Consider the following 24266-nt stretch of genomic DNA (forward strand, 5'->3'; position numbering starts at 1 on the left):
TTTTTCAAAAGTACATACTTCCTCAATACCTCCCACACTATTACAGGTGTTAACTCAGCTTTTTCAACATTTCCCTGTGAGCCGTTCCAGTTTTTGATTTTGCTCTTGGTTCAGATATTCCACTTCATGCAAAATGTAGCACTAAAATACATCTAGATATTTAAAGATGACAGACATGACCAGTTGGTAGGTCTAATAGTCCTTGTTATTTAGAGTATTCTGGCAGTTTTAAAAATTGTGTATACTTTACACATAATTAAGTTTACTACAAAAACACCTCTGGCATGCAGACTGTTTTCCGACCCATATTAACTTGCAGGAATTTGCTCAAACTGGTGAAACAGAAGCATGGCCTGAGAAGGTCACTCTCTACACCAGTTTCATGATCAGGCTCATTTGGAAAGTTACACAATCCCAGCTGATGATGTGTAAACAAACCCAATACATTTTTAAAAATCATAACGTATGAGGTTTCCCCCATTTTGATTATTTGGCACTTGGGGTGGGAGGGAATTAGAATAATTGAATGTGTAAGCTAAGTTATTATATCAGGCAACAATCTTAGAATGTTTCATCTACTTTGGCTTAAATATCACGGGCTTTCCCCCTCTGTGGATGGTGGTGTCTGTAAAGTGGAGGACTATTTCAAGGGTGAAGGGACAATTTTGAACGGCATTGGAGACAATATCAGATGCACAGCTACTCTGGCAGGGACTGAAAGGCATTACTTCCTACAAAGCAAAACCCAATAGTATGAACGGCAGTGATGCTTGACTACAGTGTGAACTCCAACACCTTCTCTGCACGCTTTGAAAGGGAGAACACAACTACAGCTGTGAGGATCCCTGCTGCACCTGATGACCCTGTGATCTCTGTCTCAGAGGCCGATGTTAGGCTGTCTTTAAAGAGAGTGAACCCTTGCAAGGCAGAAGGTCCCGTTGGAGTACCTGGTAAGGCTCTGAAAACCTGATCCAACCAAATAGCGGGAGCATTCAAGGACATTTTCAACCTCTCACTGCTACGGGCAGAAGTTCCCACTTGTTTCAAAAAGGCAACAATTATACCAGTGCCAAAGAAGAATAATGTGGGCTGCTTAAACAACTATAGCCCAGTAGTACTCACATCTACAGTAATGAAATGCTTTGAGAGGTTGGTCATGACTAGACTGAACTCCTGACTCAGCAAGGACCTGGACCCATTGCAATTTGCCTATCGCCACAATAGGTCAACAGCAGACGCAATCTCCATGGCTCTTCACATAGCTTTAGACCACCTAGACAATGCGAACATCTATGTGTTTGACTGTTCATTGACTATATCTCAGAATTTAATACCATCATTCCCACAATCCTAATTGAGAAGTTGCAGAGTACCTACCTCTGTAATTGGATACTCAACTTCCTAACTGGAAGACCACAGTCTATGCAGATTGGTGGTAACATCTCCTCTTCACTGACTATCAACACTGGCACACCTCAGGTGTGTGTGCTTAGCCCACTGCTCTACTCTCTGTATACACATGACTGTGTGGCTAGGCATAGCTCAAATACCATCTAAAATTTTGCTGACAATACAACCATTGTTGGTAGAATCTCAGGTGGTGATGAGAGGGTGTACAGGAGTGAGAAATGCCATCTAATGGAATGGTGCCGCAGTAACAATCTGGCACTCAATGTCAGTAAGACAAAAGAGCTCATTGTGGACTTCAGGAAGGATATGATGAAGGAATATACCCCAATCCTCATAGAGGGATCAGAAATGGAGAGAGTGAGCAGCTTCAAGTTCCTGGGTATCAAGATCTCTGAGGACCTAACCTGGTCCTAACATATCGATGTAGTTATAAAGAAGGCAAGACAGTGGCTATACTTCATTAGGTGTTTGAAATGATTTGGCATGTCAACAAATACACTCAAAAGCTTCTGTAGTTGTACTGTGGAGAACATTCTGACAGGCTGCATCACTGTCTAGTATGGAGGGGCTACTGCACAGGACTAAAAGAAGCTGCAGAAGGTTGTAAATCTAGTCAGCTCCATCTTGGGCACTAGCCTACAAAATACCCAGGATATCTTTATGGAGCGGTGTCTCAGAAAGGCAACGTCCATTATTAAAGACCTCCAGCACCCAGGGCATGACCTTTTCTCACTGTTACCATCAGGTAGGAGGTACAGAAGCCTGAAGGCACACACTCAGCGATTCAGGAACAGCTTCTTCCCCTCTGCCATCCGATTCCTAAATGGACATTGAAGCTTTGGACACTACCTTGCTTTCTCAATATACAGTATTTCTGTTTTTGCACATATTTTAATAATCTATTCAATATATGTAACTGATTTACTTGTTTATTTATTAAGTTTTGTTTTATTTATTATTATTTTTCTCTCTGTGCTAGATTATGCATTGTACCGAACTGCTGCTGCTAAGCTAACAAATTTCACATCACATGCCGGTGATAATAAACCTGATTCTGATTCTTTAATCAATCTCTGCATGCTTGCTGAGTCTTCATCAGTTGGGGGGGGGGGGGAAAGAATACAAATATTGAGCTTTACAGAGCATGTTTCTAGTTCTGCCATTAGTAAATGAGTTAAATGGAACACAATCTAACTCTGTTAAATTGAATGATCTGATTTCACCTGGTAGGGCATGAGAAGGAACTTCATTTACAGAAAAGTCTTTGAAACATTATTTGACATATGGTGACTGAATGCTAAAGTTGCCTGCCCTGGAATAAACACTATGGTTCTTTCGTCCTGTCTTCTAGGCTGATATAGAAGGAAAGGATGTTGGGTTTGTTTTCTGCTTGGTGTCATTTTTTCTTTATACACAGTTGGTTATGTAGGCTATGGGAATTCTCTATATTTTTGTACACCTTTTATTCCACCAGATAACTTTCTTCCATTTCATTTATCAAACTTTACTACCGGTAGTTTGTAAAATGGAGTGTTTGCCCTTAAGAGCTTAATATAGAGTCTGAAAATCATCTTGAAAGCTCCACTGGTGAAAACTCCACGACTCCATTTCAGGATGTATATTGTATACATTAATTTAATTAAGGTCAAATTTGACCTTTGAACTTTCCAATCATGGCACCAAACTTCTGTTAAATTGGAGATGCAAACAACCTTTCTTTGCTTTTCTCCAGCATATTCAAGGGAAAAAAATTGTTGACATTGTTAGTTGGTTGCATTAGAACTGGCCAGTTCAAATAAAAAACAGGAATGGCTGATTATTTGAAATTGTTGAATTCAGCATCAAGTCCCAGGGATTGCAATGTAGCTAGTCTGAAGAACAAGCACTGTTCCTCAGGCTTACATGAGGTTTTTAAATTGTGTTATCTTTTCACATTACACTTTTAAATTTAATTTCACCTTTGGTGAAATTAAACTTCTGCAACTTCTGCCATCTCTAATGAGATCGCATCACTAGGCACATCTTCCCCTCCCTTCTATGCTTTCTGCAGGAATTGCTCTCTCTGTGACTCGCTCATCCTTCCCCCACTGATCTACCTCCAGGCACTAATCCCTGCAACCGTGCTAAGTGTTACACCCCCTCCCTTACCATCATTCAGGACCCTAATAAGTAGTCCTCACAGGCAAGGCAGCCCTTCACATTCAAATCCATTAGGGTCATTTATTATATCCAGTGTGGCCACCTTTACATTGATGAGACCCAACACAGATTGAGGGATCACATCATTGAGCACTTTTGGTTCATCTACCATAACAGCAACATCTCCCACAGCCATTTTAATTCCACTTCCCATTCCACAGCTTCTTCCACTGCCAAACTGATGTCGCATCCAGATTGAAGGAGCAACATCCTATATTACTCCTTGGTATTCTCCAACCTGATGGCATCAACATCAATTTCTCTAACTACTCTCCTTTTGTTCCCCACTCATCCTTGTTGTACTCCCTGATTCCTCTGGCTCCTTTATCTCTTCTCTTCCTGGTCTCCTGCCCATCACCTACACTTTTCTCCTTCTGGTTTCTCACCACCTTCCCTCATTCCATGGTTCATTATCCTCTCCTATCAGATTCTTCCTTCTTCAACCCTTTGGCTCTTTCACCTATCACCTCCCAGCTTCCCACTTGCCCCCCCCCCGCCACCTGGATTCATGTACTACCACAGCTTGTGCTCCTCCCCTCCCCACTTTGATTCTGGCTTTTGCTAACCTTCTTTCCAGTCCTGGTAAAGGCTCTCAACCCAACACATCAACCATTCATTCAATAGATGCTGCTTGACCTGCTGAGTTTCTCCAACATTTTGTGTGTGTTGCTCCAGATTTCCACCATCTGCAGTCTCTTGTGTCTTAATGACCACTTTTCCTGTCAGTTGCTTTTAGAATAAACCACTGAATTGTGTTGTTGTAACTAGGATAGGTGATTAAGAATACTCAGTTAATAACATGATCAATCTTGTAAAGCAAAATGATGAAATAGCTAACAATGTGTTGCTTAAGAAACAGACCAACAAAATTTCTATTGAGATGCAACTATTATATGTGTATGGACTTGGGCCAAAAGAAATGTCAAAGTGGAGTATGCTGGGTAAAAATTAGTCAAGGTTTCTTTTAAAGCACTTTTACATGTAAGCATAGACTACAAATAAGACAAGCATGATCTCAATCAGACCATTAGAGAAACTACAAATTGTGAAAAAATTTAGTTTCCTGCCTGGAGAAAGATATCTGGGCCTTAATATTAGTGCAAAATTGCTTCTTTAGATGTAGAACAAATGAAGTTTGACCTATACTTACTAGAATTCAAAATAAGAGGTATCCTCATTAGGACATGATTCTGGAAAGCACTGACAAGAGTAGATGTCAAGTGTTTTTTAGTTGGAGAATCTAGAAGTGTCAGCCATAAATGATAAAGGTGATGAGAATTCTTTTTATGCAGAGAGTTTATAGATAGTTGGAATTGTTAAGTCAGGAAATGCTCAGTTACACATTTCACTTAGGGCTGCAAATGATATATTTTGAACACTGGGAAAGCAGAAGAGAAGGTGACTGGATGAGGATGTGAATATGATGCCTAGGATGAACTATAAACTTATTGAATAATAGAGCTAGCTTGAAGGGAATCATGATGTACTTTCACTTCTGATAAGGAAGGCGTGTTAGTGTCTTTATTTTCTTAGGAGGTCGAGCTTGTCACTAAACACTAATGAATGTCGACAAATATACGGTTGTATATAACCTGATGGTACAGCAATTTGAATGCAGAGGAAAGCAAAAAGCTCCAGTACATCACGGATACATCCCATTCTACCACTGGATGCTTGTCTGTCTTTGCTGTGTGATTTTTGAGGATTCTATTGTGTTTCTTTGTTTTGTGGCTGCCTGCAAGAAGATAAATTTTATGATATGGTATAAATACTTCAATGAATTCACTTTAAACCATCAGTAATATCAGAATCAGATTTGTTATCACTGACATTCTGTATGTCATGAAATTTGTTTTGTGGCAACAGTAAGTACAATATACAATGATTACTATATATAATCATTACAATAATAAGACCTTTGCACAGTACTATGGTAATTTTAAGCTTTGCACTGTGATGCTCTCACAAATAAAACTAATTTCACGACTTATGTGAGCGATGATAAACCCGATTTTGATATAGGTGTCCAATGTGGACTGAGAGTGGGAAGGGAGCAGGGAGAGGGAATTATGGTTGGGAAAAGGGGGGACGGGAGGGAACAAAAAGTACCAGAGATATTTTCTGTATGATCGATAAACCAATTGTTCAGAATCAAATAACCTCGCCTGGTGCCTCACCCATGTGATCCCCACCAACCCCTCCCCCTTCCCTGGCACTCCTTCTCTGCCATCTGTCCCACACTCCTCCCATGGTGCTCTATCTTGCCATTCCCAAGATCCTTTGCTCCCACCTGATTTACAAACTTGCTCTCCACTCCACGTTGACAAATACAGCAAGGTGTGGAAGTCTATGGCACTGGGATGAATCTGTTTCTAAAACGCCAAGTATATGGCTTCAGGAACCTGTATCTCCTCCCTGATGGTAGTAATGAGAAGAGGACATGCAGAATCTGTAGGAGCAACTGGCTCAAAAAGGTAACATTCAAAGATCCCACCATCTGGGCCCTTTTGGCAGGAGGTGCAGAAGCCTGAAGTCCCACACCATAGGGTCAAAAAACCAATTCCCTTCTACCATTTAGTTCTTGACCAACCAACAAAACCCCAATCACCACTGAAGGTTATCAACATCATCACATTCTGATCACTTCGAACTAAATTGGACCTTTTTTTGGTTCTGATTGCGTGCTTCTCCTGTACAAATTTGTGTATTATTTATATTTAATTTATGCTTTTCTTATGAATGCTGTTTATATGATATTGTGTGCAGGTGATGCTACCACAGGTAAGCCTTACACTGGAGCTGTGCATATCACAATGAACTGGACTTTGACTTTAAAGGTCAATAAAAGGTAGGAGAACCAGATAAAAAAGTTAATGAGGGGGACAATAAGTAAAACATAAACATGAGTCATGTTATTTATTGGGTCAAGCAATCAAGCAACAGTAAGAGGCATCAAAAGATGTTCCTTGCACTTTCATAAGAACAACGTTTAAAGGTTCACAAGAGTTAGAACACAAAGTCAGCAGATGTTAAGAGTGAGTCGGTAAAGGAAGAACAGATAGTCTATCGAGAACACATTTGAATTAATCATCACCCATGTTGTGGGAAAGGCAATATGCTGAGAGATTGTCATGAAAATATATACACGTTATTTTAAATGCACATTAAATTGTGGCTAAAGGTAACTATAAAATCACGGAAAAGAGCTTAATCAGTACAATCAGTAGGTCCTTTATGTTGAACAAATATTTGGTTTGATAAATAAATCCGTCTACCATTTGTCCTACCTGATCTGGTAAGCTTAGACTTGCCCTGGACCTTTTATAGATCTACTATTAGCATATTACTATATAATTTTGATTAAGTAAAGCATTAATGGAAACTCCTTCACCAAAATGATTTGCTGTCAATACTTTGAAGAGTCTCAGTAGAATGAAACTGGCCCATTTCCTTTATTTCATCTATTTGGTGAGATAATCCAGCTGCTATTAAATCATAAAACATCTGGAGGAACATAACAAGCCGAGCAGCAATATCGTTTACCCTTTGTTTTCAAAGATGCTGCTTAACCCACTGAGTTCCTCCAGTAGCTTGTGTTTTTTTGGCTCCAGATCGCTAATTTGGTAGCGTACTGGTCTGCAAAACGCTTTATAGTACCAGTGACGAGGGTTCAATTCCCGCCACTGCCTGTAAGCAGTTTGAATGTTCTCCCCATGTCTGCATGGGTTTCCTCTAGGCGCTCCAGTTCCCTCCCTTGGCCCAAAGTCATACTGGTTGGTAGGGGAATTGGTCATTGTAGATTGTGCTGTGATTAAGATTGGGTTAAATTGGGGGATTGTGGGGTAGCGCAGCTCAAAAAGCCAAAAGACTCTAATCTGCCCTGCATCCCAATAAATAAATGTCTGCATCTGAAGTGTTTTGGGTACACATCACTATCAAACAGACATATTGAGTAGGCTTGAGGTGGATGAGGGATGTAGCATTCATCTCTTCCATACAGAAAATTGCAGTCACCTTTCTAAGAATATAAGATTTGCACCAAACTCTAAATATTATAGCTATTAGAAAGTCACATCTTCTATCCCACTGTCAACAGACAGATGAACAAGCCTCTTGTATGGTAAAGTGGACTTTTGACCTCAATCTATTTCATTATGATTTTGTGCTTTGTTTACTTGCTATGTTCACTTTTTACATTTTATTTTGAATTGTTATTGTGTTACCTTATTCCACCTCTATCCACTCTCTGATTTGTTCTGTATGAACAGTATTCAAGACAAGCTTTTCACCTGGTAGACAGGACAACAATACAAAGCAGTACATTGTATGCAATGGGGAGAGAGTGTACTTACATGCTCCAGCTAACAAAAGATGTATCCCATCCGTTCAGTATGCACAGCCCCATCAAAAGCATTTCATGCTATTATTGACAGTACATTGTAAACCGTGTTTTCTCTCTTCACTGCATTGGAGTTCATGGATTTGGGAAATGCCATTGAAGAATTCCAAAGATTTATGGATTAATAGATAATTGGTCATTTGGGTGTAATTGGGCAACATGGGCTCATTGGGATGGCAGGGCCTTTTACTGTGTTATATGTCTAAATAAAAATTATATAAAGAAGACTTGGTAGATTACTGTGACACATTGCTGCCAGAGGTGGAAATAGTCAATATTCAAGGTGGTAAATGAAATGCTAAAGAATGGACTGATCCATCCTGGGCGGTGTCCTTTCCCCCCCAATCTTATTGGACCTACACTTGACCAGGGAAAATGGAAACAATTGACTGCAAAATGCACAGCCGCCCTTTTAGCTGCATTATTTATATAACTAGTCCAGTTAAGTTTTTGAACAATGGTGACCTTGAGGAGATTGTTGAAGAAAGATTAGGTAATGAAAATGTCATTAAATGCCCAGGAAAGATGAAGATGGGTTGAATTTTTTGACCAGCCATTCAGTCGCATAAAAATTACTTATCATTTACCAGTCCATGCCGAATGATGTCCAAGACTTGCTCTATGTAGAAAGAAAATATATTATCTGTAGAGCTGAGAATAGAAATGAACTGAGTGGATTTGTTAGTGGACATTCCCAACTGTAACATTATGATTAAGGAATGGTCATTGTGAAGACATCAGCGATGTTTTGTGTCCAAACCCAATGTAGAGTTTTCCCCTTCATTCTCACTAATCCTTGCCAGGACTTACTAACAGTAAACTTGGCTAAACTTCATTGAGACCTCATGCAGTAAATTGAACTGGCTAACGATTGCAACTTTACATTATGCCAGGTGACAATTTGTAAAGCTTAATGTAATACCCAGAGCATACATTCTGAACACTTCAGAGCTGCAAGCCACTTTAACTTGCTTCAGGATTTTGTTTTAATGGTCCATGGTGGTAAATTGGGAATGCTCATAGAAATCTGATGCTCTTATCTGGTCTGCCCAATATGTGTCCCCAGATCCACCAATTGGCTGAAATCTAAATGCCCTATGAAATCACAAGCCTTTTAGTTCAGAGGCTATTAGGATTTAGCAATATATGTTTGCCACATCAAGATCCAGAAAGAAAATATAGACTTTAATTTTAAATTTTAAAAGGAATCTTGAAGCAGAGATTGGCAGAGTTGATGTATTGGTGAATTGTTCAACTCAGTAGTAACAGAAATTTGACAGAATAATTTGACACAATGCTACAGAAACTGATCAACAGCACTCTGTCGTGTTTAATGAGTAACCTGTGTAATGAGTTGCAGCCATTGCTTAGAATCAAACTTGAACATTAAACACAGACAAGTGGAATGAAGAAAGAGCCTGCTTTACTCTGTCATTAGCATTAGTCACCCACAAACCACCTGTGATTACAGGATTGGTCCCAATGGCTGAATCCCAGTACCTTTGGAGTGACTGGCATCAGATATTGGTGAATTTGTTTATAAGCTCTACCATATTTGCTTTAAAAACATTTACAAGTATATTTTAATCATATGAATAGGTCAAACATGAATTGAACACCCTAGCTTTCCGAATTTTTAAATTGCACATGGTTCAGTTTTGCCCTCCTTACTTTTTTTGTAATGTTGTCCAACTCTAACTTCTTTGAACATCTTAACAAAAAGTTCCACAATAACACTATAATCTGGTGCATGCTTATTCCATAAACTGATTCAGTAATCACTCATTATTAATCTATAATCATTAAAGCCTTGTCATACAGTACTGGGCAAAAGAATTAAGCATCCTAGATTTTTTTTAAAAATATGGATTCAGATGGTATGGCATCCCCAGTGCCCTGATCTCATCATCAAGGCTGTCTGTGATTACCTGGAGAGACAGAAGCAAGCGAGACAGCCGAAGTCTGCAGAAGATCTGTGGCAAGGTCTCCAAGATGCTTGGAACAACCTACCAGCAGACTTTTTTTAAAAAAACAAAATCTGCATGGCAGTGTACCTAAGGGAATTGATGCAGTTTTAAGGGTAAAGGATGTTCACACCAAATACTGATTTAAAAAAAAACTGTTTACTGCTCTCTATAGTAATTTTTTGATATTTCATTATTGTTGAAAGCATCTTTGTTTTACAGATTTTTTAAAAACATGTGCCTAATATTTTTGCACAATACAGTATATCACCACACTCTTAATAAATACATGGAAATTCAATGTTTGTATATTGTTGCAATTCAATCATGGGAAAATCATTGAACTAACAATGCACAGCAAATTAAATAGTTGTTAAATTATTGCTGTATTGTATTATACTGATTGATCATACGAGCAATCTACATGTCTAAGTGGAAGGAACCCATTTATCATTGATGAGAAAAATTATTTTGTGTAAGATCCAAAATATCTTATTATCAAGGTACATATACAATTACCATAAACACACCGACATTCATTTTCTTGTAGGCATTCACAGTAAAACACAGAAATACAATAGATTCGATGAAAGACTCCACACAAAGACTGACAAACAACCAATGAGCAAAAGAAGACAATCTGTGCAAATACAAAGAAACCCAATTATAGTCATCCATTAGTCTCGTGAGACCATGGATTTGTGCCTTGGAAGGTTTCCAAGGCGCAGGCCTGGGCAGGGTTGTAAGGGAGACCGGCAGTTGCCCAAGCCACAAGCCTTCCCCTCTCCACGCCACCGATGTTGTCCAAGGGAAGGGCACTAAGACCCATGCAGCTTGGCACCAGTGTCGTCGCACAGAAATGTGTTAAGTGCCTTGCTCAAGGACACAACACGCTGCCTCAGCTGAGGCTCAAACCCGTGACCTTCAGATCACTAGACCGATGCCTTATCCACTAGGCCATGCGTCAACACAAAGAAATTCAATAATAATTAATAAATAAACAATCCGGAGAACATAAGATGTAAAGGCCTTGAAAGTGAGTCCATAGGCTGCAGAATTAGTTCAGTGTGGAGGTGAGTAAACCATTCAAGTGGTTCACACTGGTTCAGGAGTCTGATGGTTGAAGGATGGTAGCATAGTGGCATCCATATGATTGCCCCTATACTCATTGTTTTCTGTGACCAAGAGTGTATAAATTAAGACTGAACAAGAGCGATACCAACAAAACTACTGAGAGTTCCACATGAGGAAAGGTTTCAGTGAATAATTGACTACATTGTTCCATGCATTAAATTAACCTCTGCATGGAACCTATAAAATGTAATTACAAGATGAACTGTAGAAATGTCTCAATTACAAAAAGTGACAAAAGAACATTAAAATTTCATGAAATCAAACCGACTTTCTGACAGACCAGTTTGCACACTAGTGATAGAAAAGCAGCATTTACTTAAGGAAAATTAGGAAATAAATAGTTGTCCAGTGTATGTAGAACAAAACATAAACATGCTGGAAATCTGAAATACAACTAAAAATGGTGGAAAACCAGACAGTTACTTTGAAGAACTTACAAAATTGGGAAATGAATGAGCAATAGGAATTGTTTAAACAGAATAAACTCAAGGATAGAGAAAGGGAAAAGTAGAATTGATCACATTCTTACAAGTATTTCTGAAAGCTGATTAGAATTTAAATAATACTTGACCTATTGATTATACTGAAATTCCTCTCAAGCAAATTTATTTTAAAACTAGTTCATGTTGAGTCTATGAATCAATTCACTAAACTTTGATCTCATTTCATCTGAAGGCCCATATTCCAATAATTGATCGGATAAAAATGCTTTATGATATGATGAATTTGCACTGCATATGGTTAAAAAAGTACTGAAGAATCAAGCAAAACCCTTTGAGAAAACAATTCTATGACACAAATAGATAACACATATCATAGTCAGATTGGGTATTTTTTTTTACCGTCATCCTATTCACTCCAAGATATGTTTACAGCCAATGAACCCCCAATGCTTGGAGTTTAGTGATATACCTGCATTCCTCCATGATCTTATGAGCTTTTTAATTGCACATCAGTATGAATCTCATTTACTGCCAATTCTCTTTACTTCAAGTTTATTTCAATTTTTCATGCCACATCTGAATTGATAATTTCCTTTGTTGACTTAATGATTTCATATTCTTTTCCATTTAGAGATATAGCATAGTAACATGCCCTTCTAGCCCAACAAGCTCGCATTGCCCTATTACACGCACATGACCAATTAACCTAACATAATATGATAAGTTTTTATCTGCAGTTTGAGAAAGATAAGGGCAGATCAGAGGTGTCAGTGTTGCAGTTGAACAAAGGAGACAATGGAGCCATGAGGGAGGAGCTGGCCAAAGCTGACTGGACGGATATCCTAGCAGGAAAGAAAGTGGAACAGCAATGGCAGATATTCTTGGGAATAATGCACAAGGTGCAAAATCAGTTCATCCCCCGGAGAAGGAAGGATTCAAAGAGGGGAATGGGGCCACAGTGGTTGACAAAGGAAGTCAGAGATTGCATAGCTTTAAAAAAAAAGGAAGTATGACAGAGCTAAGGTGAGTGGGAGGACAGATGATTGGGAATTTTTTAAGGAACAACAGAACTTAACTAAAAAGGCAATACGGGGAGAAAAAAATGAGGTACAAACGCAAGCTAGCCAGGAATATAAAGGAGGATAGCAAAAGATTTTTTAGGTATGTGAAGAAAAAGAAAATAGTTAAGAACAATGTTGGGCCCTTGAAGAATGAATTGGGTTAAATTGTTATGGGAAACAGAAAAATGGCAAAAGAATTTAATAAGGACTTTAGATCTGTCTTCACTAGGGAAGACAAGCAATCTCCCAGATGTATGGATGGGCCAAGGACATAGGGTAACAGAGGAAATGAAACAGATTGACATTAGGAAGGAAACAGTGATGAGTAGACTGATAGGACTGAAGGCGGACAAATCCCCAGGTCCAGATGGTCTGCATCCTAGGGTACTAAAGGAGGTGGCCCTGGAAATTGCGGATGCATTAGTAATCATTTTCCAATGTTCCTTAGATTCATGATCAGTTCCTTGAGGACTGGAGAATGGCTAATGTTATCCCACTTTTTAAGAAAGGAGGGAGGGTGAAAACAGAGAACTAACATCCTGTCAGCCTAACATCAGTAGTGGGGAAGATGCTAGAGTCCATTATTAAAGATGAAATAGTGGCATATCTAGATAGCAGTGATAGGATTGGGCTGAGCCAGCATGGGTTTACCAAGGGCAAATCATCCTTGACTAATCCTTGGAGGTTTTCAAGGATGTAACCAGGAAGTTAGACAAGGGAGACCCAGTGGATGTAGTGTACCTCGATTTTCAGAAGGCATTTGATAAAGTCCCACATAGGAGATTGGTGGGTAAAATCAGAGCTCATAGCATTGGGGGGAAGATATTGACATGGGTAGAAAACTGGTTGGCAGATAGAAAGCAAAGGGTAACAGTGAATGGGTGTTTCTCGGAATGGCAGGTGGTGACTAGTGGGGTGCCACAGGGCTCGGTATTGACCACAGCTGTTTATGATTTACATCAACGATTTAGGTGAAGGCATTGAGAATAACATCAGCAAATTTGCTGATGATACTAAGCTGGGTGGCAGTGTGACATGTGATGAGGATGTTAGGAGAATTCATGGTGACTTGGATAGGCTGGGTGAGTGGGCAGATACTTGGTAGATGACGTTTAATGTGAATAAGTGTGAGGTTATCCACTTTGGGAGTAAGAACAGGAAGGCAGATTATTATCTGAACGGTGTAGAGTTAGGTAGGGAAGTAATACAAAGAGATCTAGGAGTCCTTGTTCATCAGTCACTGAAGGTGAATGAGCAAGTGCAGCAGGCAGTGAAGAAGGCTAATGAAATGTTGGCCTTTATTACAAAAGGAATTGAGTACAAGAGCAAGGAAATCCTTTTGCATTCGTACAGGGCCCTGGTGAGACCACACCTGGAGTATTGTGTACAGTTTTGGTCTCCAGGGTTAAGGAAGGACATCCTGGCTGTAGAGGAAGTGCAGCGTAGATTCACAAGGTTAATTCCTGGAATGTCCGGACTGTCTTACGCAGAGAGGTTAGAGAGACTGGGCTTGTACACGCTGGAATTAAGGAGATTGAGAGGGGATCTGATTGCAACATATAAGATTATTAAGGGATTGGACAAGATAGAGGCAGGAAATATGTTCCCGATGCTGGGAGACTCCAGTACCAGAGGGCATGGTTTGAGAATAAGGGTTAGGTCATTTAGGACAGAGTTAAGGAAAAACTTCTTCTCCCAGAGAGTTGTGGGGGTCTGGAATGCACTGCCTCAGAAGGCAGTGGAGGCCAATTCTCTGGATGCTTTCAAGAAGGAGCTGGATAGGTATCTTATGGATAGAGGGATCAAGGGGTATGGGGACAAGGCAAGAATCGGGTATTGATAGTAGATGATCAGCCATGATCTCAGAATGGCAGTGCAGGCTCGAAGGGCTGAATGGTCTACTTCTGCACCTATTGTCTATAACCCACTAACCCGTATGCTTTTGGAATGTGAGAGGAAACACACATAGTCAAGGGGAGAAGCTACAAACTCCTTACAGACAGCAACATGAATTGAATTCAGGTTGCTATTGCTGCAGTAGTGTTGCATTAATCTGTTTGCAAAAAATTGTAACTAGCTTCCCTGTATTTTTGTATTTGATTTAATTTTGTTTTTCCAAAAAATATTCAATTTGTTCAAACTGCTATGGAATTGGTTGGCTTGGCATTAACTGAAATATCATTTGCCAATGGGGCTGGTTTTCAATCACCAAAAAGCTAATGAATAATTATTCTACACTTATATGATGCCAAGACAATTCATTGGTGTGTATAGAATGGAGCCACGCACATGGAGCAAATGACTGGAAAGCCCATCGGTAGAAGAACCTGAAAGGAAGCCAAGTTAGGGAAAGGAAGGGTCATACTCTCCATCAGACCAAATGTGTCAGGACGTGCTAATCCTTTTGTATAAATAGCTGCCCACATAGTTTCATGAATACTCTTAGGAATTACAGTCCCTCTTATGAGTCCCGATCCTGATGCAGGGTTTCAGCCTGAAATGTTAATGATTGCTCTCTTCTTCCAACCCTCTCCCCACCAACCACCCGCCACAGGTGCTGCTGGAGCCACTGAGCTACATCAGCAGTTTGTTTTTTTTTGCTCCTCATGAAATATGAAAAGCCATCAGAAAAGACAAGACAAAGGCTTTGATTATAATTGCATGCAAGCCTCAGATGCAGTGTGTGGAGGCATTCCCAGAGGCAATGGAGAGTGGAAGGAACTAACTAGAAAAGCATTTACCTCTTGGATCCATCATTTCTTCCCTCAGTCAGCACCTTCTAGGCATCCAAGAAACCCAACCAGGGTTAATTTTTAATTGTTTAAATGAGGTTTGCACCATCAATATATTCAAGTGACTAGCCAGCATCCTCAGACAAAAGTAGCTTTCTGCTAATTCTATCCCACATTACTTTTGAGAAATTTAATTTTTTACCGTTGCATGCAACCCAATACTGCTAATGTTTCAAATATAACCCAAAGTTTTTATTAATAATAAATTCACAGCTTGGTAAATGAATTAATGTATTTTAACAAGTTATTATTCAAAACAAATATGCCCAATATTGTGCTGCAAAACTATTATAAAAATAACTAGCTAATATTCACTACCTTTGCATCACAGTCATATAAATAAAATATTAATTCCGATTGTCTCCCCATAAATACTGTCTGCCCTACTAAACATCCACAGCTTGTTTTCTTTTCATTTCAGTCTTCCAGCATCTGTGGTATTTTGCTTTTGTAAATAGACTGCATTTTTGAAATAATTCCTCTGGCTCGATAGTTTGCATCAGATTAATGTCGGTTAATTTTTCACTGTGTACAGTGCTTCTGGAATGTTTGGAATCAATCCTAGTCAGGAATATGGCCAATATTTTCTAACATCAAACAAAAAACATAGAACAATACAAGAGGAGGTGTGACAGTAAACTCCAGATCAGAGTGCCTAAGCAATCCAGTGCAGATACCCTTATACCAGAAATGAAGTTAGAGAATACACTCACATTCATATACATTACTATATGAATACATCACAAGCTCAGGAAAAGTAAACTTAACAAATTTGGCTCCTTTACTTCTACAAAAACAGTTGCAAAATGTTGAAGCTGGACATCTCCCACAGACATTCTAACAAATAGTAGTCAATAATTAGAAATGCCCTCAATTGAAACATATGAGATTTTGCAGATGCTGAAATCCAGCGTAACATACACAAGATGCTGGAGGAACTCAGCAATTCAGGCAGCATCTATGGAAAGGAATAAAGAGGCAATGTTTTGGACCAAGACGCTTCTTCATATTAGGAAGTTCAAATTTTGGTACCTGCCACAGATTCCCTTCTCCTTCCTAATCATTAGCGAACATTAAGTCCTTTAGGCTGGAAATCAGGCAACAATTCAAATTTAAAATGATTTACAGAAGTTTTCTTTCCTCAGTATTATTTAATTCTGGGCTTTAAACAGTTTGCTTCTGTGTGGTTTATCCTCTGTGCACCAATTCTCTAGTGAAAACAAAGTTAGAGGAAGTTTACTAGGACACTTACTTGATTGTCTATGCTGTCATTTAAAAAAACTCTAAATGGATACTATAAACATATTTAATGGTCCAGTTTAACTTGAATAATGAACAGAATGTACTCTGCTTCCAGAATTAATGCTTTTAGTTCAAGAGGTTTTTGGCTGCCTTTCCTTGCACCAAGGTACATCATATTAAGAGTTTTAACACCGGACAGAGGAGTAGAGCAAATACACACTTGTTGAGTATTATCACCACAGAGCACAGATTCTTGACCATATACATTGATACTATAAAAGTGAAGAAAATTATTTTAATCAGAATGTAATATATATTGAGGCTGCTTTTCTTACATTTAGCATCCAGAAAGGGGAATTTGCCTCACCCCTCATGAGCCCAGTGTTCTCATTTAAATAATTCCAGGGTTTTTTTTGCCAAGAGTCATAACTTTCTATATGAAAGATATGTTCCAGATATCTTCCACAATTTACCTGTTACTGATTTGAATCGAAGTCTTTAACCTGTTTCAGAAGTTTAATAACATTAATATTATTGATTACAAGCTTCCACATACAGAACTAGCCCATATACTTGATATAACTATCTTAGTTCCTTATCTGATTATAAAGTCCAAGTCTCTCCAACCTTTTCTGCTTATGTGGCTACTAAAGATCATATTATATATGGTCCTTGAATATTTTACAGCAGACATGTGAACAATACTCCAGAATTGCCCATCTGAATAACTTACTTCTGTTGTAAAGAATCAAATTTTCACTGAATAATTTATTAAAGAACAATGGATGATTTCAGTTCCCCTAAGCTTCAAATTTGGATCATCTACTGCTGAGAGAAAATATTTTTGTTCCTACACATTTCCAAAGCAATAACACAATAGAAATAGGTGGACATTTACAAAATGTTAGCATGTTTATTTGTCTTTTTAAAGTCATGAAAGAAACAAAACTTGCTTTGAGCAAGACAGAGCATTTGTCATTAAAGATCTTACAAAGCAAGGTGGGATGGGGGCTTATCTCCATGAATTACTGTGTGGCTGCAATGATCAGATAGGCAACTCTGTTCTCTGGGGAGATGGCAGGCAGGTGGTGTAGGGAGTGGGGTGAAATGATAATCTCTCCCCTCCCCTTAAAATTATAAGTGAGTAGTTTCAAGAGAGGATAACTGATTTGTTAAGACTTCTGCTAAATCTTCAGCAAGCTTTTATTTATTGAGATTTTGACAGGGTCTTTCTTCTAGTGACATGAAAAGGGAGAAGAACATAGGAAGTTAAGTAGACAGGTAAATGTAATGAGAGGAGGTTGATACGGATCCAGTTTAAACATATGACTTTTGTAAAAAAAACAAGTTGCAGGAAAGATATTAAAAATAATTATACAATATAGATTAATGCTACGTTCTTTTCTCTCAGGGTTCATTTGCTCTCATGCTCAAGTTCAACAATGATTCAGCAAGTTGGATACATATGTAGAGTCATAGAACTATACAGTATAGATACAGGCTCTTTGGCCCAACAAGTCAATGCTGACCATGGTGACAACACAGTTAGTCCCAATTTCCTGAAAACAGGAACTGGGACTAGCTTGGTGGGCACCATGTAACTCTCCAAACGCTTAAGTGATACTTTTGCTTCTACCTCAACCACTTCCTCTGGCAGGTCATTCGATATAATCACTATCATCTGCATGAAAACTTTGCCCCTTGGGCCTCTTAAATTTTTCCTCTCTCATCCTAAACCTCTACTCTCTAGTTGTTGACTAGACTGGTACCATCTACCTGACTGTACCTTTCTTAATTTTAAACATCTCTATTGGGTTCTTCCCTCATTCTCCTACATTTCAAGGAATAAAGATCTAGCCTGGCCAACCTCTCTCTATTATTCAGGCACACTAGTCCTGACAAATTATCTCATCCTTCTGCACCCTTTCCAGTTTACCCACATCTTTCTGAAAACAAGGTGACCAAAACTGTACACAGAACTCCAAGTGCAGACTCATCAATAATTTATACAATTGCAACATAATGTTCCAACTCTTTTACTCAATGCTCTGAATGATGGAGGTCCAATGTACTAAATGGCTTTTCCATCGCTCTATCTACCTGCAAAATACTTTCAATGAACCATCCACTTGGTGCCTCTGTTCCATTACACTCCCCAGCACCCTACCATTCATAGTATAATTCCTACAGTGGCTTGACTTTCCTAAATGCATCATTTCATATTTATCTATATTGAAATCTATCTGCCACTCTTTGACCCTCTTCCCTAGCTGAACAAGATCTCTTGTAAACTACAATAACCTTTTTCAATGTCAACACCACCTCCCAATTTGTGTCATCTGCAAAGTTATCAATCGAACCTTGTGCAGTTGCATCCAAATCATTTATACAAATAGCAAATACCAAGGGTCCCAACACCAACCCCTGTGGCACACTACTTGTTTATTTATGGATTGATTGAGATTCAGTGTGGAAAAGGCCCTTCCAGGTCTTCGAGCTGCACTGCCCAGTAACCCCTCCCCCACTTAATCACAGGACATTTTACAATGACCAATTAACTTACCAGTCAGTCTTTGGACTGTGGGAGGAAACTGTAGCACCCGGAGGAAACCCACGCTGTCACGGGGAGAACACACAGACTCCTTACAGACAATGGTGGAATTGAACCCAGGTCGCTGGGACTGTAAAGTGTTGCATTAACCACTGTGCTACTCAGCCGTCCCCAAGTTCCTTTCTACAGGCATTTAATCTGATTAACCACTAGCCCATTATCCTGTCACTGCACACACTTTAAACCACTGTTAAATTATAAATTAATGCTGGTATTTACGTATTTATATACATTCTGAACTTACTGCATCAAGCAAAAATTGAACCCAGGTCTCCCATGTCAGCTGAGAATTCTACCCCTGAACTATCAAAGATTAGATAAGATATGGTCTTCATTCTCAGAAACAACCTTTATCCACTCTCAACTTTATACCTCCAAGCTAATTTTGTTTCCACCTAACTAACTAGAGATTTATCCATCTTAATGCACTGTAAGATTGCAAATGCCTCCCGTTAATATGAACATCCTCCAAAATATCTCCAATGTTTTGCTCTTATCTTGAGGAACAAAACTTTCTCCTGAGTAAACACTGAGATGAAATATTTGTTAACAGTCCCATCCATATCCTGTGGCTCCCAACATAGGTAACCCTGCTGATCTCTGAGAGGACCTGCTCTTTCCCAATCCACACTTTCAATCTAGCTATCAAACCCATCTGGATTTTGCTTAACTTCACATGCCAGATCAATCCCAAACCTTCCATTTGCTCTCCAGATTTCATTCTTAAAAGTGTTCTTCATAGTCATCAAGGGATTTGCTTCCTCTCAACCTCCTAAACCCTTTGTATGCTTTCTCCTTCTTGACAAGAGTCCCAACATCTCTTATCAGCCACGGTTCTCTAAACTTGCCAGGTTTACCCTTCACACTAACAGGAACATAATGCTTGCCATCACACTCTTAAAAGCTTCCCACTTGCCATTCATTCCTTTTCCTTCGAACAGGCTCAGCCAATCGACTTCCGCAAGATCCTGTCTAATTCTCCCAAAACAGCCTGCTCCAGTTTAGACCCTAACCTTTGGACCTGATCTATTCTTTTCCAAATCTTAAAACTTATAGAATTACAGTCACTAGAGTCAAAGTACTCCCCTACTGCCATCTCTTTTATTTGCTCTGCCTTATTCCCCAAGAGGAGGTCCAGTATTGCATCCTCCTAATGACTTAGGAAACTTTCCTAGACTCATTTCACAAATCCCACCCTGTCCATTCTCAAGTGTGAACGATTTCTCTATACTCCTAATCTTTAGGTTCCCATTCTTTCTTTGGGAGCCTATAATAAAGCTCCACTCAAGTGACCCTCCTCTTCTCATTTGTAAGATCTACCCATGCAGTCTTATAATGTTATTCCATTAATGAAGCAATTATAAATGATGTGAATATCAGGTTATAACAGTACTAGGCTTGACTGAAATTTTGCTATTCCATTTAGTTAATGTGTAACTATTTAGCAGATATACTGTTAATGGGACATCAGTTGTTTTTTTTTTAAATTGGAATTGCCAAACCTTCAGTTTTTGAAGTGTAGCGATCAATATATTTTTCTCATATTCACCTGAAAGAGAAGGGGTGCACTTATCTATGAAAGTCTCCAGTTCTGCAAGTTCAGACGGAGAATGCCAGCAGATTATACAGTTTTTTTATGAGACCATTCCCAACTTGGCACGACACACCCTCAGTTTTCAGCCAAGGTCAGTGAACTCAGGAACGGCAGCAGAAACACAAGCACTTATATTTTTCTCTGGTAATCTCAAATGTCACAGTCAAACACAACAGCCCAATAAATGCCTCAATTGAGGCAAGTGCTTCAGCTCTTTTCCTGCTGTTTCACGCACTACATTTACTCACTGTCACTCATTTCTTTAACTTGTGCACTTACCAGAGGTAGCTTGCTGCCTGGAATGCTGGGGAAGTCATGGTGTTCAACATGGTATCCGACATTGAAGGTTACCCAGTTCAGAGGCCCGTAATACGAATAGGTCTCATGACCTTTAAGGAACATGTAATGCTCAGCAATAAAATGTCCGGAAATTGGATGTATACCCATGCACAGGAATGAGCCAGCTATCAGGTATACTATAGGCTTCAAGCCCCACAGGTAGTAGATGAGAAAGTCATATGCAAACTGCACCACAGCATTTAATACTTCCAGTCTTGTGATGGGTTTAGGGTTAACATAAAGAGGCCTAAGTGCATAAAAAAGTGGTTGGAGAATAAGCCAAATGATTTTGCGAATTGGAGTGCAAAAGAACCATCCCTCAATATCGGTTGGAATATCAACATCTAAGCCATTGCCTCCCAGGTATCGATGGTGATCTATGTGGTATTTCTTGAATGATGCAGAATAAGGCATTCCAATAGGGAGATTAGCAAATATTGCAAACAATCGATTCCATTTTGCTAGCTTATTGCCAAATGCAACATTGTGAGAAATATCATGGATGGCGAGGGTTAGCGAGTGATTGACAGCACCTCCAAAAGCATAAGCCCAGAAGATAATCCATTTCCAAGGCAAATCTTTCACAAAGTAGCAGGCAATGGTCTGTGTAAGAACCATTCCAAACACAATCCATTTCAGATTGGGGTCTGGTCCCATTAGTGACTTGATCTCAGGATACTTTGCTGTTGGCAAAAATTACAAAGAAATATTAGTGAGTTCAGCATGTAAAATAGAACTCACACTGTAATTACACATATGATAACAACAGCTGCTCCTGTCTTTAATGTAGTTACACTCTTAAAATTAAGCAAAGAAAATTTGACACTCAGTTACATTAGGTAACTCAGCTACATCATATACTCAATGAGAATAAATTTACCCAAATGACTTAAGACCACTGTGCATCTGTGTGTTGGACTTCCCAACCAATAGACTTCAGATAGTCAGGATGTACAACTGCTCCTCCCTCCCAATCATCCTCAACACAGGTGCTCCCACAGGCCATCAACGTCCTTTTACCCTTGCAGTTCCTTAACCCAACCCACAAGGATTCAACATTCTACATAAGAATATCACTACATGCAGATTTCATCCAGATCACACACAATTCTGACTTGTATTATCATCCATGGTCCTTTAACATCACTGGATCCGAAACTCATCACAAACAGGACCTTCAGTGGATTGTAATTCCTCAGTTCAAGGTAACAGCTCAGCACCACCAGCTTCTCCAGGGGGGGGATTAGGGACAGGTCGGTGATGACGCTGGCTCACAGCTCCTGAGACCTGTTTACCAAGTGTTTGTGCAAGTTGTACATCCTCCCTGTGACTGGTGGATTTCTCTCTGGTGAGGCAGCTTCCTCCCACATCTCAAAGGTACTAGTTGGCACCGAGAGCCAGATTCTAAAAATGAACATGTAACAAAAATGTCCCCGCAAATTCAACTTTACATGGGCAAGACAAAAAGGAAATTGGTAGAACTGCACTGAGAAATCTGCTCAACATCTGCCACCAAAACCATTTTATGGCTTTATTGCTTAGTAATTTATCTAAAAAAAACTCATGAGCTCAGGCTTAATCACACACACACTACAGTCCCTCAAAGCTTACCCAGAAAATCCAACAAATGTGACACTAGAACTAGAAGCCTCTATTACATTACATTGTTAGAATAAGGTGATTTTACTTATATATTTCTAATTAGTAACCACTTTCACAGTGAACAGTAGGGCCCTGGGGATGTTGTAGAACAGTGAGACTGAGGGGTATAAATATACAGTTAACATACAGGTTAATATACAGGTGATGTCACAGGTAGAAAGAGTTTTGAAGGCAGCATTTGGCATGTAGCCTTTATCAGGGACACTATTGCTATAGGAGATGGAATGTTACATTGTACAAAATGTTGGTGAGGTTGCATCTCGAATATTATGTACAACTGTGGTTATCTGGTTATAAGAAAGTCATTAAGCTGTTAAAAGAGCAATGAAAGTTTAGAAGACTTAAGTTCAGACTTACTCCTTCCAGCATAGAAGAAGGGAGACGTTATTAGAGGTGTATAAATCACAAGGGAATGCACAGTCTTCATCTCCAGGTAAAGGGTATCAAAAGCTAGAGGACATACAGTAGATTTGAAGTGAGAGGAAAAAGATTTAAATACGGACCTGAGAAACAACAGCCTCTGTGTGGAAAAGGTTATGTATATGGAAAAAGCTGCAAGAGAAAGGCAAAATATTTGTACAGATACTCAGGTAGGGAAGGTTTAGAGCAGGGGTGCCCAACCTTTCTGCCATGGAAAGTGACCATGAACCAAGGGGCCCATGGATCCCAGGCTGGGAAGCCCTGCTTTAGAATGACTTTATGGAAATCTTGGTTAGCATGAACAAGTTGGACTGTGGGCCTATTTCCATTCTGAAGAACTCCACAAATTCAGTTTTTCAAAACTCGTACACACTGAGTAATAATTAATATACAAATTACAGACTACAATGCACATCACTCACATAAATTGTTACAAATTTCAATTTCATTGTCCTTCCGTGTATGAACAATTGTCAAAAAATGATTGCATTTGAATGGCATAATTTCAGAGTAGTATCGACGTCTTATGCTGGGTATCAGGCACCATAGACAGGGAACATCACAAACTGATACTTTATTATATTAGCTAGATTGATTTTAGGACAAAACAGAGTCTCGACATATCTATTACAGCTTCCCTGCTCATAAGAAATTCCCCAGATCAATCATTACTGCAGTGATTTACCCTACCCCCACCCCACCCTGTTTAACCTTCATCCCTGTATGAAAACAGAGGTATCCCTGTGCCTCTGTCTTCATATTACTCAATTAGAAGAAATTGTGGCATCAAGTCCCGTCCCTTCGTTATTTCCAACAGCTTTTTGGGAGTTCCGTTAACACACAGACAGTGGTAATTATAAAAAATGGCAACTGACCACGACCTCCTCAAAAGCAATAAGGAATGGGAATAAATATTTGTCTTGCCAACAAGGATTGTTTTCCATGAAAGGTTAAAAATATATTGTTTGGACATATAGAGCACAGATGCAAAGGAAA

At 39.2% G+C, this 24266-nt stretch overlaps 1 protein-coding gene across 1 annotated transcript in view; it reads right to left on the bottom strand.

Moving 5' to 3' along the window:
* degs2 (delta(4)-desaturase, sphingolipid 2) overlaps positions 1 to 24266 on the bottom strand; it is a 64954-nt gene that overhangs the window by 20477 nt on the left and 20211 nt on the right. The window contains exon 2 of the mRNA XM_059959092.1: positions 21129 to 21871. Coding sequence (XP_059815075.1) covers positions 21129 to 21871 — 743 coding nt within the window. The remainder of the gene's footprint in view (positions 1 to 21128; positions 21872 to 24266) is intronic.

Source organism: Hypanus sabinus, chromosome 2 (assembly GCF_030144855.1).
Source record: "Hypanus sabinus isolate sHypSab1 chromosome 2, sHypSab1.hap1, whole genome shotgun sequence".
Lineage (NCBI taxonomy): Eukaryota > Metazoa > Chordata > Chondrichthyes > Myliobatiformes > Dasyatidae > Hypanus > Hypanus sabinus.